This window comes from Hypanus sabinus, unplaced genomic scaffold (genome assembly GCF_030144855.1).
Source record: "Hypanus sabinus isolate sHypSab1 unplaced genomic scaffold, sHypSab1.hap1 scaffold_1320, whole genome shotgun sequence".
Classification (NCBI taxonomy): domain Eukaryota; kingdom Metazoa; phylum Chordata; class Chondrichthyes; order Myliobatiformes; family Dasyatidae; genus Hypanus; species Hypanus sabinus.
The window spans coordinates 25060-42384 of NW_026779390.1; the positions used below are offsets into that span (position 1 = coordinate 25060).

At 42.8% G+C, this 17325-nt stretch overlaps 1 protein-coding gene across 3 annotated transcripts; it reads left to right on the top strand.

Annotated features, from left to right (window-relative positions):
• Positions 1-2454: 2454 nt before the first annotated feature.
• LOC132386820 (uncharacterized) lies at positions 2455-9839 on the top strand. Of its 3 annotated transcripts, XM_059959154.1 has the most exons (7): positions 2455-2580; positions 3851-3974; positions 4374-4429; positions 4829-4893; positions 5799-5840; positions 9161-9204; positions 9577-9839. In XM_059959154.1, exons 2-7 carry the CDS (start codon positions 3892-3894, stop codon positions 9578-9580), a joined length of 294 nt encoding a protein of 97 aa, XP_059815137.1. In that variant the 5' UTR covers positions 2455-2580; positions 3851-3891; the 3' UTR covers positions 9581-9839. The 3 variants fall into 3 exon arrangements, with proteins under 3 accessions (XP_059815137.1, XP_059815136.1, XP_059815135.1); XM_059959153.1 differs by lacking the exon at positions 2455-2580 and having other exon boundaries at positions 3177-3974; XM_059959152.1 differs by lacking the exon at positions 2455-2580 and having other exon boundaries at positions 3177-4429.
• The last annotated feature ends 7486 nt before the right edge of the window (positions 9840-17325 follow it).

Genomic DNA, 17325 nt, shown 5'->3' on the forward strand with positions numbered 1-17325 from the left:
CCACTATAGGAAACATCCTCTCCACATCCACTCTATCTGTGTCGTCTGATCCTAGACTCCCCCACTACAGGAACCATCCTCTCCACATCCACTCTATCTGTGTCCTCTGGTCCTAGACGTCCCCACTCTAGGAAATATCCTCTCCACATCTACTCTATCTGTGTCCACTGGTACTAGACTCCCCCACTATAGGAAACATCCTCTCCACATCCACTCCATCTGTGTCCTCTGGTCCTAGACTCCCCCACTATAGGAAACATCCTCTCCACATCCACTCTATCTGTGTCCTCTGGTCCTAGACTCCCCCACTATAGGAAACATCCTCTCCACATCCACTCTATCTGTGTCCTCTGGTCCTAGACTCACCCACTATAGGAAACATCCTCTCCACATCCGCTCTATCTGTGTCGTCTGATCCTAGACTCCCCCACTACAGGAACCATCCTCTCCACATCCACTCTATCTGTGTCCTCTGGTCCTAGACGTCCCCACTCTAGGAAATATCCTCTCCACATCTACTCTATCTGTGTCCACTGGTCCTAGACTCTCCCACTATAAGAAACATCCTCTCCACATCCCTCTATGTGTGTCCTCTGGTACTAGACTCTCCCACTATAAGAAACATCCTCTCCACATCCCTCTATGTGTGTCCTCTGGTACTAGACTCCCCCACTATAGGAAACATCCTCTCCACATCCACTCTATCTGTGTCCTCTGGTCCTAGACTCCCCCACTATAGGAAACATCCTCTCCACATCCACTCTATCTGTGTCCTCTGGTCCTAGACTCCCCCACTATAGGAAACATCCTCTCCACATCCACTCTATCTGTGTCCTCTGGTCCTAGACTCACCCACTATAGGAAACATCCTCTCCACATCCACTCTATCTGTGTCGTCTGATCCTAGACTCCCCCACTACAGGAACCATCCTCTCCACATCCACTCTATCTGTGTCCTCTGGTCCTAGACGTCCCCACTCTAGGAAATATCCTCTCCACATCTACTCTATCTGTGTCCACTGGTCCTAGACTCTCCCACTATAAGAAACATCCTCTCCACATCCCTCTATGTGTGTCCTCTGGTACTAGACTCCCCCACTATAGGAAGCATCCTCTCCAGATCCATTATTCAACGAATTCCAAAGGATTGTTCAGGCAAGATTTCCCGCTTTGGGATGCTGACTGCGGCCAATTTTATCACGTGCCTCCAAGTACCCTGAGACATAACCCTTAATGATCGACTCCTTTCCAAACAGTTCTGGCCAACTCCCGTCCCGTGAGTCTGTAATTCAATTTACCCCATTGCTATACTGATACATGTGACTTCAGCTTCTCCATCACAAATTTCAGGGTGAATTCGATCCTATTATAAACAACATCTTGTAGTTGTTTGTTTACTTTTCCCTTAAGGTCTCTATCCAATTCTGGATCTTTGCTCAACATCACATCCGGAATAGATGATCCTCTACTGGGCTCAACCATCAGCTGCCTTGAATCCCCAGCTCGCAGGCACTCTACAAGATCGCCCAGCTGGAATCCAGCACCAACCTGATTTTCCCAATCTATCTTCCTATTGAAATCCCTCCTTACTTATTGTAACAATGCCCTTTTGACATGCATTTTCCATCACACGTTGTAGTTTTAGGCCGCATCTTTGTTCTGTTTAGCGGTGTCTGTGCAATTCCCATCAGGGACTTTTACCCTCGCTGTTCCACAGCTCTCTGCACATCGGTTTAATACATTCCGACCCACTTTCACCGCTTTCTAATAAGTTAACTTCATTTTTCACCAGCACAGCAACGTCGACCCGCTTGTCCTCCTGCCGGTACTTTCGATACAATATGTATCCTTGGACTTCAAACACCCGGCTGTAACCTTTCCGCCGTGATACAATGTTGCCTTCAATATTATAGGACTAATTTTGTAAGTCTTATAAGATGTGTAAAGACAGAGTATACGGGGAGACACGCTTGTTCTCATTTGTTCAAGAGGACAAGTAAACTCTAGCCAAGTTGCTTAGTCCCCCGAAAAACAACAGTAAAACTTTAAACTCTGCCGGAATTTCATTCCATCGGCGATCTGACCTGATATCGAAACACATGAGGATAAGAGACAGGAATGGCGACGATATTGAGTTGGAGACACATAAATTTTCTGAACGTGCAGAGAAAACCAAGTGTAAAACAATTTGCAGTTTGGTTGTATTTACAGAGAAAGGCATCTTGAGTTGGCGAACCAATTGTTATGAACATGATGTCGCTGAAAACAATTGTAACTCCATTTGAAATTCAATTTTAGATCCAGTGGCAGTGACCGGGGTTAATGTGGTGACCAATAATTCCACTCCCCTGGTAAACCTCGATACCATCGCACTGAGTTGTGACGCGTCGGGCGCTGTTCAGACACGGACATGGTTCAAGGATAACCAACCCATCCAGGAAAACGGCAGAATATTTACATTTCCCGACAGGGCGAAACTGACTATAATCGGTGTGAACAGAAATGACGCAGGGACGTACAAGTGTATCGCCAGCAACTCCATCAGCAGTGGCGCTGGAGAGACCTACGTGCAAGTTTACTGTAAGTCCACAGTTGGTCAACCGCATTCTTTTGTATCGGATAGTACATTTATTAACATGTGTTCTCTTTGTAGAGATGGAACAGAGAATGTAAGAATATCCCGGATCAACCAGGAAATTACTCTAATCAATATATTTATTTTTATTTTACAGATGGACCAGAGAAGGTCAGAATTGTACCGGAGCGTCCAGTTGTGTCCAATATTGTGTCAAACCTGACATTAACTTGCTTTGCTCTGTCAGTCCCCTGGGGTATATATGCATGGTACAACGGGAACAATCTCCTGCAGACAGGGCAGGAACTCACCCTTGTGTCAATGAGCTCGGTTAACGTGGGGTGTTATACATGTCGGGTTACTAACGACGTAACCAAGAGGAGCAGTAACCTCACTGTCCATGTTACCGCACAAGGTGACTGAATGAGTCTCTCATTTCTCCGTGTAAACCCGATGATCAAAGATCCAAACCATTTCCCTCTCACTCTCTCCACACTCCATACATTGTCTCTTACTTGTAAATGGCTGATCAGATTAAAGTAATAATCGATTTAAAAGAAGACCCTGAACGACACCACGAGCATTGAACCAAAAGTAGTGAATAAAAATGACTTCGCCATTCACAAGCCACCCACTAATTTAAATTCAGAACTTCCGTGAGAACGGATGAATTATATTCCTGGTTTGAGAACACCGTGGGTAGAAACACAAGCACAGCTCGAAACCGACAGGGCAACATCGGGGGAGATGAACTGTAGAGCAGTGATGTATCAGGATTTCAGTGAGGTGTTGGACCAGGTTCCCAACGATGAGATCATTCGGAAAGTCAGGATTCACGGGGCCGAGAGAAGCTTGGCTGCGTGGGTTGATCGGTTACAGAAGGAACACAGTAGTAATGGATGGCAGGCATTCTGCGTGGGCGTCATACAGTCAGAAAATGTGGAAGAGCCGCGACTGGGTTTTTTTTTTATCTTAGTGACAAATTGAATGACCATTTCCAGTAGCTGAATTGGCGTTCATTCATTTTACCTTTCCTGTTCACCCCTCTCCGGAAGCAGGTGATTCCCAGATCTCCTTGCGCGGTGAGTTGAACTCTATGTTGTCTTTATCGATTACAGACGAATGGCATCGACATGATGTCAGAATATTGGACCAAACCAATGTTCAATGTCGAGACAGCGTCCGGAACGATTCAGAGCGTGGATCAGTCACCATTTCTGAAAAAAATAAGATGTGTTTTCGCAATGTAAGATTGATGTTTGTTTTCTGTGTTAGGAGCAAAAACAGATGAAAGTTGTACCCTCACCTCTGGCGCGATGGTGGGCATTGTACTTGGCTTCATTGGCGTGGGCCTGATCGGCGGAGTCAGCGGATGGTTGATCGCGAGGAAAACGGGAGGGTAAACGCATTTCTCTCCGAATCTCATTTCTACCTTTAATTAGTGTTTGAGAATTTCGGCGGAAACGGCTTCTGCTCGGATTCAGGGGCATCTGCGGACCGAACCAGCATTCCGCATTCACGCCGGAGTTGTTTGTCTGACATTTGAACGTCTCTCTGAAAGAGGTTTGCGTGCAGCAATGTTTGTGTGGAAAGCTGAGTGTGTCAAAAAGGCCCGGGCAATTTTCTCCACTTTACCCATTACGGTGACTGGAATCGGGCATCTGATAACCAGTGCAGTGAAAGCGAATTCTAGAGAGGATCAAATGGAATTACAGGAGCCGTTCTCGTTCGGTGTACCAGTGCAGGAAAGTGACATCTCGCCGGATTCATGTATTGATCTTTGTTTCTGTCTGTTCAGGATCAAAGATCCACCGCAATCCAAACTCGATACGAGCATCAATTCCGGAAGAACAAGTGAGTGAACTCCGTTTTTAACTGTTCCATTGCTGAGCCCGTGGAAATTTAAACATCTGATTTAACTTTAGGAGCTCATAGTGCAGGGAAGATGGAGGTTTTCATCCGAGCGAATGGTCACGAATTATGCGACTTCTGCCGTTGTGTTTTCCATTTAGTTAAGTTAGAAAATTCTGCTCAATATTACAATATCAGCGGAGAGATGGAATGGTAGTTCATCCAATTTAATTTCTCTTCATATTGATCAATATCGGCCCTCACTTCCTGGTCCGGCGATGGGTGGGAAGGAAGTTCATGCTGTTAATGGCATTTTGTTCTGGGCCGGGTTGACGTCTGCTGTGTTCAACAAGGGCTCCCGACGCTCTGCACAGTTGTGACAAATCCGTTTTGTTCCCACAGGCCCCTTGGACACAGAGACCGTGAACGCATCACCAAACTACGAAAACTTCCCAAGGAATGAACAGGTAGGCTGGAGCTGATCTTAGTCATTGTTTCGCAAAGGGGATATAAGATCGGAGGTTTCCATCGGGCCTTTCGGCATTTAATAAGATCCTGGATGATCCATCCCGGATCTCCTTTTCAGTTAATTGAGAAACAAGACATTAAATTCCGCAAAGTAGACCCAGACCTGACGACCTTATCCCACTGGTATTTCCGTTCAATTCCCTCTTCTTCTCTGTCCACTCTGGCCTCTTATCTCTTGACTTCACCTGCCCACCAACTCTCCCTGGCGCCCCTCCTTCTTCCCATTCTCCTGTGGCACACTCGCATCAGCAATCTGATCACTTTTTCTGCAGCCTTTCCCGTTCCCATTCATCAGGCCTCACCTTTCAGCTCCCAGCCAGTCCGCGTTCCCCTCCCCAGCATTTTTTTCAATCCTCTTCCTAACCCCTTCCCAGCCCAGTGGAAGGGTCTCGCCACAAAACGTAAACGGATTAATAAATTCTGTTAATGCTGCAAAATCGTATTGTATCCCTGCTGTAACGTATTTCATAAAGGTGTATTTTATAATGTCCGATCAATGTGAGTAACGGCGGAGACTCCACAATCACACACAGGGTGAAGCCAGGGTCAAGTTTGTACGTTTCTGTCTCTGAACAACAGAGATCTCTGTGACCGTTTAACAGAAATAACAGCCTACGGTAAACAGCCTGAGGCCACAAGACTCACGCTGAATCATAAACACAAAGTCCCTCGCACGGCCAACGGTGCAATATTGCTCCAGGCAGCAGTGGATGTGAAAATTGACACCCTCAGTGTTTATATGCGAGAGTGAAAATACAATTGTCGCTCAATTGGTTAAACGTCACGATAAAATAGCTTTTTTCTCTCTTTCCAACAATAATAACACGTAATGTTTTCTTTCCAGGACACAAGTAACAATGCAGAAGATGGAAACTCCACTTACACGGTCAGAAAATTACTTGCGTCAATTCGTTTTTAAAGTAATAGTTTCTACTTCACACAGTAAGAAACAGAACCTGCAGTGAGGCATAGAACCACGGAACCACAGAACACTACAGCAAAGTACAGTCCCTTCAATCCTCCATGTTGTGCCGACCCATTTAATCTTTTAAAAAAAGTATTAAACCCACACTACCCCAAAACCCTTTATTTTTCTTTCATTCGTGTGCCTGTCCAAGAGGATTTTAAATACCCCTAATGTTTTAACCTCCACAACCATACCTGCCAAGTCATTCCAGGCACTCACAAACCTCTGTGTAAAAGACTATCAACCCCATCTATCCCTCTTATAATCTTGTAGTCCTCTATCAATTCCCCTGTCATTCTTCTACGCTCCAAAGAGAAAAGTCCCAGCTCTGCTAACCGTACTTCATATGACCTGTTCTCCAAACTAGGCCACATCCTTGTAAATCTCCTCTGCACCCTCTCCATAGCTTCCGCATCCTTCCTATAATGAGGTAACCATAATTGAGAACAATATTCTACAGCAGGAATGATATTGTAGTAGCAGCAATGGGGGACAGAAATGGTGAATGAACTCATGAAGTATTATGTGTTTGTCTGCACTTTGGAGCACACCGTCAGTACGTCAGTGTCAGGACACCGAGATGATTGCAGTCACTATAATAAGGAGATGATACAAATCATATAACAATTACAGTACGGAAATACGCCATCTTGGCCCTTCTAGTCCGTGCCGAACGCTCACTCTCACCAAGTTCCACTGACACGCATTCAGCCCATAAACCTCCATTCCTTTCCTGTCCATATACCTATCCAATTTTTACTTTAAATGACGATACCGAAACTGACTCAGGTCACAGATCTCTCGATGGGTGAGCATCTGGGGAACAGTAATCACCGCTCCCTGGCCTTTAACATTATCATGGAAAAGGATAGATTTAGAGAGGACAGGAAAATTTTTAATTGGGGAAGGGCAAATAATGAGGGTATAAGTCTAGAACTTGCGGGTGTGAATTGGGATGATGTTTTTGCAAGGAAATGTACTATGGACATGTGGTCAATGTTTAGGGATCTCTTGCAGGATGTTAGGGATTAATTTGTACCGGTGAAAAAGACAAAGAATGGTAGGGTGAAGAAAACATGGGTGACAAGTGAAGTGGAAAATCCAGTCAGGTGGAAGAAGGCAGCATACATGAGGTTGAGGAAGCAAGGATCAGATGGGTCTATTGAGGAATATAGGGTAGCAAGAAAGGAGTTTAAGAAGGAGCTGAGAAGAGCAAGATGGGGGCATGAGAAGGCCTTGGCGAGTAGGGTAAAGGAAAACCCCAAGGCATTCTTCAATTATGTGAGGAACAATAGGATGTCAGCAGTGAAGGTTGGACCGATTTGGGAAGATATGCCTGGAGGCTGTGGAAGTGAGGGAGGTCCTCAATAAATACTTATATAACCATATAACTATATAACGATTATAGCACGGAAACAGACCATCTCGGCCTTTCTAGTCCGTGCCGAACGATTACTCTCACCTAGTCCCACTGACCCGCACTCAGCCCATAAACCTCCATTCCTTTCCTGTCCATATACCTATCCAATTTTACTTTAAATGACAATACCGAAACTGCTTCTACCACTTCTACTGGAAGCTCGTTCCACACAGATAGCACTCTGAGTAGAGAAATTCCTTCTCGTGTTATCCTTTAACTTTTGCCCACTACCTCTCAACTCATGTCCTTTTGCTTGAATCTACCCTACTCTGAATGGGAAAGCCTATCCATGTCAACCTCCATCAATACCCCACATAATTTAAATACCTCTATAAAGTCCCCCTGAACCTTCTACGCTCCAAAGAATAAAGACCTAACTTATAACCATATAACCATATAACAATCACAGCACGGAAACAGGCCACCTCGGCCCTCCTAGTCCGTGCCGAACTCTTACTCTCACCTAGTCCCACGTACCCGCACTCAGCCCATAACCCTCCAGTCCTTTCCTGTCCATATACCTATCCAATTTTACCTTAAATGACACAACTGAACTGGCCTCTACTACTTCTACAGGAAGCTCATTCCACACAGCTATCACTCTCTGAGTAAAGAAATACCCCCTCGTGTTTCCCTTAAAATTCTGCCCCCTAACTCCCAAATCATGTCCTCTAGTTTGAATCTCCCCTACTCTCAATTGAAACAGTCTGTTCACGTCAACTCTATCTATCCCTCTCAAAATTTTAAATACCTCGTTCAAATCCCCCTTCAACCTTCTACACTCCAATGAATAGAGACCTAACTTGTTCAACCTTTCTCTGTAACTTAAGTGCTGAAACCCAGGTAACATCCCAGTAAATCGGTTCTGCACTCTCTCTAATTTATTGATATATTTCCTATAATTCGGTGACCAGAACTGTACGCAATACTCCAAATTCGGCCTCACCAATGCCTTGTACAATTTTAACATTACATCCCAACTCCTATTCTCAATGCTCTGATTTATAAAGGCCAGCATAACAAAAGCTTTCTTCACCACCCTACCCGCATGAGATTCCACCATCAGGGAACTATGCAGCATCACTCTGTTCTATTGCATTCCTCAGTGCCCTACCATTTACCATGTATGTCCTATTTGGATTATTCCTACCAGAATGAAGCACCTCTCACTTATCAGCATTAAACTTCATCTGTCATCTTTCAGCCCATTCTTCTAACTGGCCTAAATCTCTCTGCAAGCTTTGAAAACCTATTTCATTATCCACGACGCCACCTATCTTAGTATCATCTGCACATTTACTAATCGAATTTGTCACCCCATCATCCAGATCGTTACTGTACATATCAAACATTGGACCCAGTAGAGATCCCTGAGGCACACCACTCGTCACCGGCCTCCAAACTGACAAACAGTTATCCACCACTGCTGTCTGGCATCTCCCATCCAGCCACTGTTGAATCCCCTACTCTCAATGGAGAAAACCTATCCACGTCAACACGGTGTCAAACATTACATATAGAGGCAAGTGATTGGGGTTGAGAGGTGTAACGGATCAGCTACGATGGAATGGTGAAGCATCCTGCGGGGGCCGAATGGCCAAATTATTCTCCTGTGTCATATGGTCTTCTCGATCTCTCCCGATTCCTCCGATATCTAATAAGATCTCTCTTAACCCTGATCCCTCTGTCCCACGGTCTTTCCGAGCCGATTTGTTACATGTGAGGAAGTCCTTTTCGGTGTTCTTCCAATTCTCCTCTCTCACAGACTGCGTTTGTTATTAACTTTCGCTAATCACAATGATTTACTCACGTTTAACAGGGACTGGTTCTGGGCGATCGATCTGTTTACAGTGATCTGAAGAGGTAAGTGAGCAGAACATGAGGCTGTCGATGCCAAGTATAACTTGCAAAGGGAACACATTCATTATTGTCAAGCCGATGAGTTGAGCAGAGCCCCGGCTGTGAGTGAATCCAAGTTACCCAGTGAATAACAGATGAGAGACATGTAACACTGTGGGACTGGGGTCAGGCGGCGGCGGGCAGCAAGTCATTGCTCTTCAGAGGAATAATTGTCATGGGCCTGTGGCCTTGCGAAACAGATATATTGTCTGCAAATTCTCATTAACACGATGTCTGATGCCAAATAATGAAATATCGCCCGTATTTTGACTCACCAACTTTATTTCCTTCCGGTTGCTAAGAGAGCCAACATGAATTGTTTATTTATTTCCTCAGATGACGTCACTGGTGAATAGAAGAGGACGGTTGGCCGGGAATTCACACATGAGACGGACAACCCTCGTGGAAGAAGCCACCGTTCAAAACGTCTCTCACTTTTGATCTACAACCGTTATCCATGTCTCCGTCTTTTGTCTCTCCAGTGTCACATTATCGCTTTAAGAACTGTTTCTGCATTATCGCTTTAAGAATTGTTCAAGCTGCCTCACAGCAGCCAACTTCCGTTTAAGTTAGTCGTTTGTTTACTTTTGGGTTTTTTTTAGCAGTGTTTAATAAATGTTTTATTTGTTATAAAAAAAACCTGTCACAATTAAATATTAATTGTTGCTGGATCATAACAGTAACGTAAACAAGGAGTCTCGGAAAGAATAATAACACTTTGTGGTGACAAATTCACAGAGATTTACACATTTCTGGCCCAGACCATGACGGTGAGTAAAACATTAATACCAGGATGACGTGTTTGAGGTGTCAGGGATATTGACAAAATGCAACACTCGGTCAGTGATTGAATAAACATACGAATGTCTGGTGGGGTTGCAGAAGGTGCATCCTTTGTTGTTGAACTCGTGTCTCTTTAACGCTGTTATTCTCATGCAGTGTAAGCGGATGGTGCACGGATCTGTTATAGGCGCTCAGGTAAAATGGCTCCCAGGTCGAGTTGATAGTCCTTTGCGCCCCCATGGATGCTGTCTGATCAACTGACTATGTCCTGGATTGTCTGTTTTGTATTAGAAAGCCTTTTAAAGCCTATTGCCGCTGAGGTGCTCCACCATAGCGTAGCTGGTAGCGGGTCGCTGGGGCAGCAGGTTCATTACCAGATCATAGTAAACAGAGACCTCAGATAACCATTTTCACCGCCACCTCCGCCCCCAACACTCTGACTAAATCATCACTGAAGAATCTCGTAGCTGATTGGCCAGAAACGTTCTCACTCGTCCCCTCAGTGTCCAGAATTTTTTTCATATTATCTCTCCTAAATATGTTCGGAATTTCAAGGCCTCTATCTCTTGGCCGGGAATTAAAAGAAATAAAGTAAACAGATTAGTAACAGCCAGTGTAAAGAAATGATTCCTGCTTTCTGATTGGCTCCCTATGTTGAGGGACGTGAACCCTGTCTGCAGTGCAATCAGAGGCTGTGCATCTGTGCTCTTGTCCAACCAAAACCGCGCAAGATCCCACGTGGTTCACGATGGTGACGTCACTTTTCTGGGCCAGAAATGTGTAAATCCTCACTGCACCTCACAAATACTCCTTTGTAAACTGATCGCAAAAACACGTTTATTACGAGTTTCAATTTACTTAGTCACTCATTTTAATCCATAAAAATATCGGTCGAATTGTTGAAACTAACCCATTGACATTTCAAACATGAACTCAGGTCGGCTAATCGCCATGTAGGGCCAGCTCCCCGACTGCAGGAGATCTCGGCCGATCTGACTGCAACCTCAGACTCACAGTCGGTGGGCGTCAGGAATATACGGGCACGACTGCCTTGGTGATAAATAATGACGTAACTGCGATATTTTAGACACCCGTGATGGGAATTGGAGGCGTGAACCAGAACCTGTTTATTCAGAGAGTTTCTTTCTTCCAGTTTGAGAGACATGACACTGAAAAAACAAATTCTCCCTGCAGCTGAAGTTCTAAATGATCCCAATCTATATAATCTGTGCTGCCTTCAACAAAAGCCAGCTTTGCAATTGTGAATGTTTAGAAAACATTGTCAAGGGTTAAAATTCGGTTCTTTGCAAAAGAGCGCACAGAGGTAAATTGAGGACGAAGGCAAATAGCTGAGGAGGTTGACGCATATTGTTTTGTACTTGTGGGGAAGGCGGAACTTTGTGGGGGAACAGGTGCCGTGAGAAAGCAGAGTCTAAATGATACTGACATATGTTTATAAGCTCGACTCTTGGATCTGAGCCTCTGCAACAGGAGGTTTCACAAGGTCTGGCAATGGAGTGTGTTGAACCTTTGGTTCTCCTCTTCTCCAAGTCCTTATGTTTTACCAAAGTTACTACAGAGGGTGGTGAAGGAGACTTCGCTATTTCATGAAAGCGGAAGCAGGAGAAAAGGAGAAATGAAGTGAGGTAAGTTTGACCTTTGGTTGGGGAATTTGCAGAGGTCTTTTACTGAGGAAACAGAACATGCACCTGAGAACTTAAGACTACAGCAGGTCACGCACAAAATGTATTACTGGAAAGGACAGGAGAGAGAGTGCGAAAATAGTGGACACAATAAATGTTGAGAAATCAGCGGTCATGTAATATCTGACGAGGGCAATGAGCCGTCACGGGTCGTCTCGAGATCCTGCAGCGATACTGAACACCACCAGGGCAGTGGGATAGTTTGCAAAGTCGGCTGGTGCAAGATCTAGTGTGGCATAAGTGATCCAGCTGCGAGGCTTTGATGGGCAGTTGCTATGGGCAGAGAGACGAAATGGTGTTAGAAAATGTATCAACGAGCGTGGAGGGTGCGATGGGAGCTGACACGTGACAGAGGTGTCCAGTTAAGCACGGCTGATTGGAAGATGGAAGTACGTCAGATGTGTAAACATGGAGACCAGGGCAGTGGGTGAGAGGTGATGGACAGTGGCAACAAGGGGAGGGGGATATGTAATTTGACAGTAAACCAGGGTAAAACATGGGACCCCTAGAGGGTGAAAAGGAGAGCAGATGCGCAATTTGAGCGAGAAGACACTGTGGGTGTCTGGGAGTAATGCAAGATGGAGACAGAGGAGGGAGGGTACTTAAGCTCAGTAACAAGGCGCGGTGTTTGGTGTACAGGAGGTTCCAGGTGGCTCAGAAACAGACTGCAGGTAGAGCTCACCTGTTTTGTTTTGTGATTTACAGCAAAGAAACAGGCTGAAACAAATCAATAAACCAGGAAATGAATTGCTGTAATGAAATAAATTAATTTTCATTTCCAAAATATTTTTATTGATACATAATCTTCGACAGCTATAAAATGATTCAGAGCTTCAACAATTAATAAACCTGAAGAAAAAACTTATCAAAAAAGGATAATGTATGAAAATGAAAGAAAAACGTATAAAGAAAAGAAGGAAAAAAGAGAACCCGACTAATTACAAGAGAAAGAAAAAAGAACCACATTTGGACTACATTTTGGCAGGAATAATCCAAATGGAGCATACAGGGTAAATGGTAGGGCATTGAGGAATGCAGTGGAACAGAGAGATCTAGGAATAACAGTGCATAGTTCCCTGAAGGTGGAGTCTCATGTAGATAGGGTGGTGACGAAGGCTTTTGGAACGCTGGCCTATTTAAATCAGAGCACTGAGTACAAAAGTTGGGATTTAATGTTAAAATTGTACAAGGCATTGGTAAGGCCAAATTTGGAATATTGTGTACAGTTCTGGTCACAGAATTATAGGAAAGATATCAATAAATTAGAGAGAGTGCAGAGACGATTTACTAGGATGTTACCTGCAAGGATGTTTCAGCACTTAAGTTACAGAGAAAGTTTGAACAAGTTAGGTCGCTATTCATTGGAGCGTAGAAGGTTGAGGGGGGATTAGAAGGAGGTATTTAAAATTTTGAGAGGGATAGATAGAGTTGACGTGAATAGGCTGTTTCCATTGAGAGTAGGGGAGATTCAAACGAGAGGACATGATTTGAGAGTTAGGGGGCAGAAGTTTAAGGGAAACACGAGGGGGTATTTCTTTACTCAGAGAGTGATAGCTGTGTGGAATGAGCTTCCTGTAGAAGTAGTAGAGGCCAGTTCAGTTGTGTCATTTAAGGTAAAATTGGATAGGTATCTGGACAGGAAAGGAGTGGAGGGTTATGGGCTGAGTGCGGGTCGGTGGGACTAGGTGAGATTAAGAGTTCGGCACGGACTAGGAGGGCCGAGATGACCTGTTTCCGTGCTGTGATTGTTATATGGTGATATGGTTATAAAAAAAACATTAGGAATCAACTCCCGGAGCAATACGACTTACCATCGTCCATATGCATAAAAAATGAATCATCAACGACCAATTCATGTTTCGGGTCGTGTCGAGACCCTGTAGCGATACTGAACACCACCAGGGCAGTGGGATAGTTTACAAAGTCGGCTGGTGCAAGATCTAGTGTGGCATAAGTGATCCAGCTGCGAGGCTTTGATGGGCAGTTGCTGTGGGCAGAGAGTCGAAATGGTGTTAGAAGATGTATCAATGAATTCTCCACTGGCATCGCCTGTCATCTTCTGAATGATAAAGAGGGAGATATTTATATAAAGAGTCGAGAACGAAGGGTGCGAAAGGAGCCGGCACGTGACACAGGTGTCCAGTTAAGCGCGGCTGATTGGAAGACGGGGGTGACGTCAGATGTGTAAACATGGAGACCACGGCAGGGGTTGAGAGGTGATGGACAGTGGTAACAAGGGGTGGTAGATATGTAATTTGACAGCAAAACCAGGGTAAACCATGGGACCCCTGGAGGGTGAAAAGCAGAGCAGGTGCGCACTTTGAGCGAGAAGACACTGTGGGTGTGTGACTACTGCAAGATGGAGTCAGAGGAGGGAGGGTAATTAAGCTCAATAACAGGGGGCGGGAGGGCTTGGTGTGTACACGAGGTTCCAGGTTGCTCAGAAACAGACTGCAGGTAGAGCTCACCTGTTTAGTTTTGTAATTTACAGCACAGAAACAGGCTGAAACAAATCAATAAACCGGGAAATTAATTACTGTAATGAAATATATTCATTTTCATTTTGAAAAAAATGTTTATTGAAACATAATCATCGACAGCTATAAAATGATACAGAGCTTCAGCAATATAAATAATTATTAAATATGAAGAAAAATCAAACAAGGATAACATGTGATAATGAAAAAACCTATATAAAGAAACCCCACTAACTGCAAGAGAAAGAAAAAAAAACATTAGCAAACAACTCCTGCAGCATTACGACTTCCCATCGTCCATATACATAGAAAATAATCATCAACTGCCAATTCATGTTTATTTTAAATAACATTGGATGGAAACCATATAAAATAATTCAAATTAAATGATAATATTTGGCAAAAGAGCCCCAACCTCTCTCAAAATCAAATCGAAGATAAAAAGTTCCACTTCTGATTTTTTCCAAGCAAAGACATGACATCACTTAAGAAAACCAGTGAATTAATGTAGGGACAGAGGTGTCTTTCCGTTTTAATAAAATAGCCTTTCTTGCCAACAATGTAACAAATGCAATTGCATGTTGGTCTGAAGATGAAATATCCTGAATATGATGCGGAACTATTCCAGATACAACAGTAAATGTATTAGGTTGTAAAAATTTTTTCGAGCTTTTTTCGCCCTGAACATATGAGACAAAGTGGCTAATTCAGTTTTACACCTATCGCAGTCATTGACTATGTTAGGAAATATTTTAGATAGTCTCTCCTTTGTTAAATAATGACGGTGAACAATTCTAAATTGAATTAAACAGTGATTGGCACAGATAAAAGAAGAATTGACCATTTTCAGAACTTGCAACCAACCTATGTTAACAAAAGTCATATTAAGTTCTCTTTCTCAATCTTGTTTAATCTTCAGAGAGGTTATCTTTTGTAGTAAAAATTGTACCAACATAACCTCTTGCTAAAGGATTCATATTCAAAATAGTAACGAGCAAATCAGATTCGTGCAAATATGGAAGCTTAGATAAGTATTATTGTAAAAAAATGTCTAAACTGAAAATATTGCAAGAAGTATGTATGAGCGAGAGAATATTTAGGAATTAACTCTTCAAAAGTCATCAATCGACCATCCCAAAATAAATCTACAAAAAACAGACCACTTATTTCTGCATAATAGAAAAATGGGATCATTGAAGGATTAAATTTTAAAAATCGACATAGAGAGCTAGACAACTTAAATTGTTTATTTTTTTTTTGTAAAAATTGCGAAACTGAAACCAAATTCCTAAGGTCTGTTTAATAACAGGGTAGAGATTAAGTTCGGAATTTTAGAGAGATCTAAAAGTAATGGAGTTCCGAATAGTGAGGTTAAATGAAATTGTTTGATGTATTTTAATTCCAAATCAATCCACGCTGGTTTTTGGCTCTTGTCGTGCAAAAATATAATTGTCGAGTATTAACAGCCCACTAATACAGTCTTAAATTAGGAAGTGCAATTCCACCATTTTTTTCAGATTTTTGTAAATAAACTTATTAATTCTTGATCTTTTATTATTGCAAATTAAGGTAATAAAGTCATTTTGATCTATTTTTTAATTAAAAATGACAGGTACATTTTGAAAAAATTATAAATATCTGGGTAAAATCATCCCTTTCACGGCATGGATACGACCTATCAAAGAAAGTGCAAGTGGTTTCCATCCAGAAAATAATTGTTTCATAAGGTCTATTAGTGGAACGACATTAACATTATAAAGATCTTTAGATTTTTTAGTAATTATAATACATAATATTTGAAGGAATTAACAATTCTAAATTGAATATCGTTATATATGTAAACGGAAGCATTTACTGTAAACAATTCACTTTTTTTAAAGTCAAGTTTATATCCTGAAAATTGCCCAGAATCATTTATTATGTGCAGATGATTAGGAATAGATTCTTCAGGGTTCTAAATATAAACCGAAAGATCATCTGCGTAAAGAGAAATCTTATGTATTGCCCCATTTATAGAGATACCATGAATATTTTAGCTTCACGAAGTATTATGGCCAAAGGCTCCACTACAAGATTAAATAATAAAGGGCTTAATAGACATCCCTGTCTGGTACCTCGTGAAAGTGCAAAGAAGACGACCTGAGATTATCCGTAATAGCAGTAGCAGTAGGATTCTTAGAGATCATTCGAATCCATCTCTTTAAATTATCAACAGAACAAATTTTTCTAATAGCTTAAACAGATATGTCCACTCAACTCTATCAAATGCCTTTTCTGCATCAATAGAAAGAACTCGTTGGGGTTTCTTAGATAATGATGAATATATAATGTTAATCAATCTCGGAACATTGGACAAAGAGTAACGGCCTTTAATGAAACCTGTTTGAGCCATAGAAATAATTTCTGCCTAGCACTCCCAAATGGTTAGGCATTATCTTAGAAAGAATATGTGCGTCCACATTTAATAACGAAATAGGCCTAGATGATGAGCATTCAGTAGGATTTTTATCTTTCTTAAGGATTAAGGATTACCCAGTGATTAACAGACGAAAGACACGTGACGCTGTAGGACTGGTGTCAGGCGGCGACGCGCAGCAAGTCAATGCTATTCCGAGGAATAATTTTCGTGGGCCTGTGGCCTTGCGAAACAGATAAATTGTCTGCAAATTCTCATTGACACGATGGCTGACGCCGAATAAGGAAATATCACCCGCATTAGGTCTCATCAACTTTATTCCCCTGCGGTTGTTAAGATAGGCAACATGAATTGTGTATTGTTTCCTCAGATGACGTCCCTGGTTAATAGAAGAGGACGGTTCGCCGGGAATTCACACATGAGAAGTACAATCATCGTGGAAGAAGTCACTGTTCAAAACTTCTACCTTTTCTTTACAACCATTACCCGTGTCTCCTTCAGACGTCTCTCGAGTGTCACATCTTCACTCCGAGACATCACTGAAGGGTGTGGCTCATATTCTTATCGTAGGGGCTTAGTTCTCTCACCGCGACCCGGACTCCTACATCCCATGATAGGCCCCCTCATGCTTCCACCAACCTTTGCACTCTCAACGTTGCTGTGCGATATGATCTCAATAATCTCATTGCCCACATTATAGGCGGTT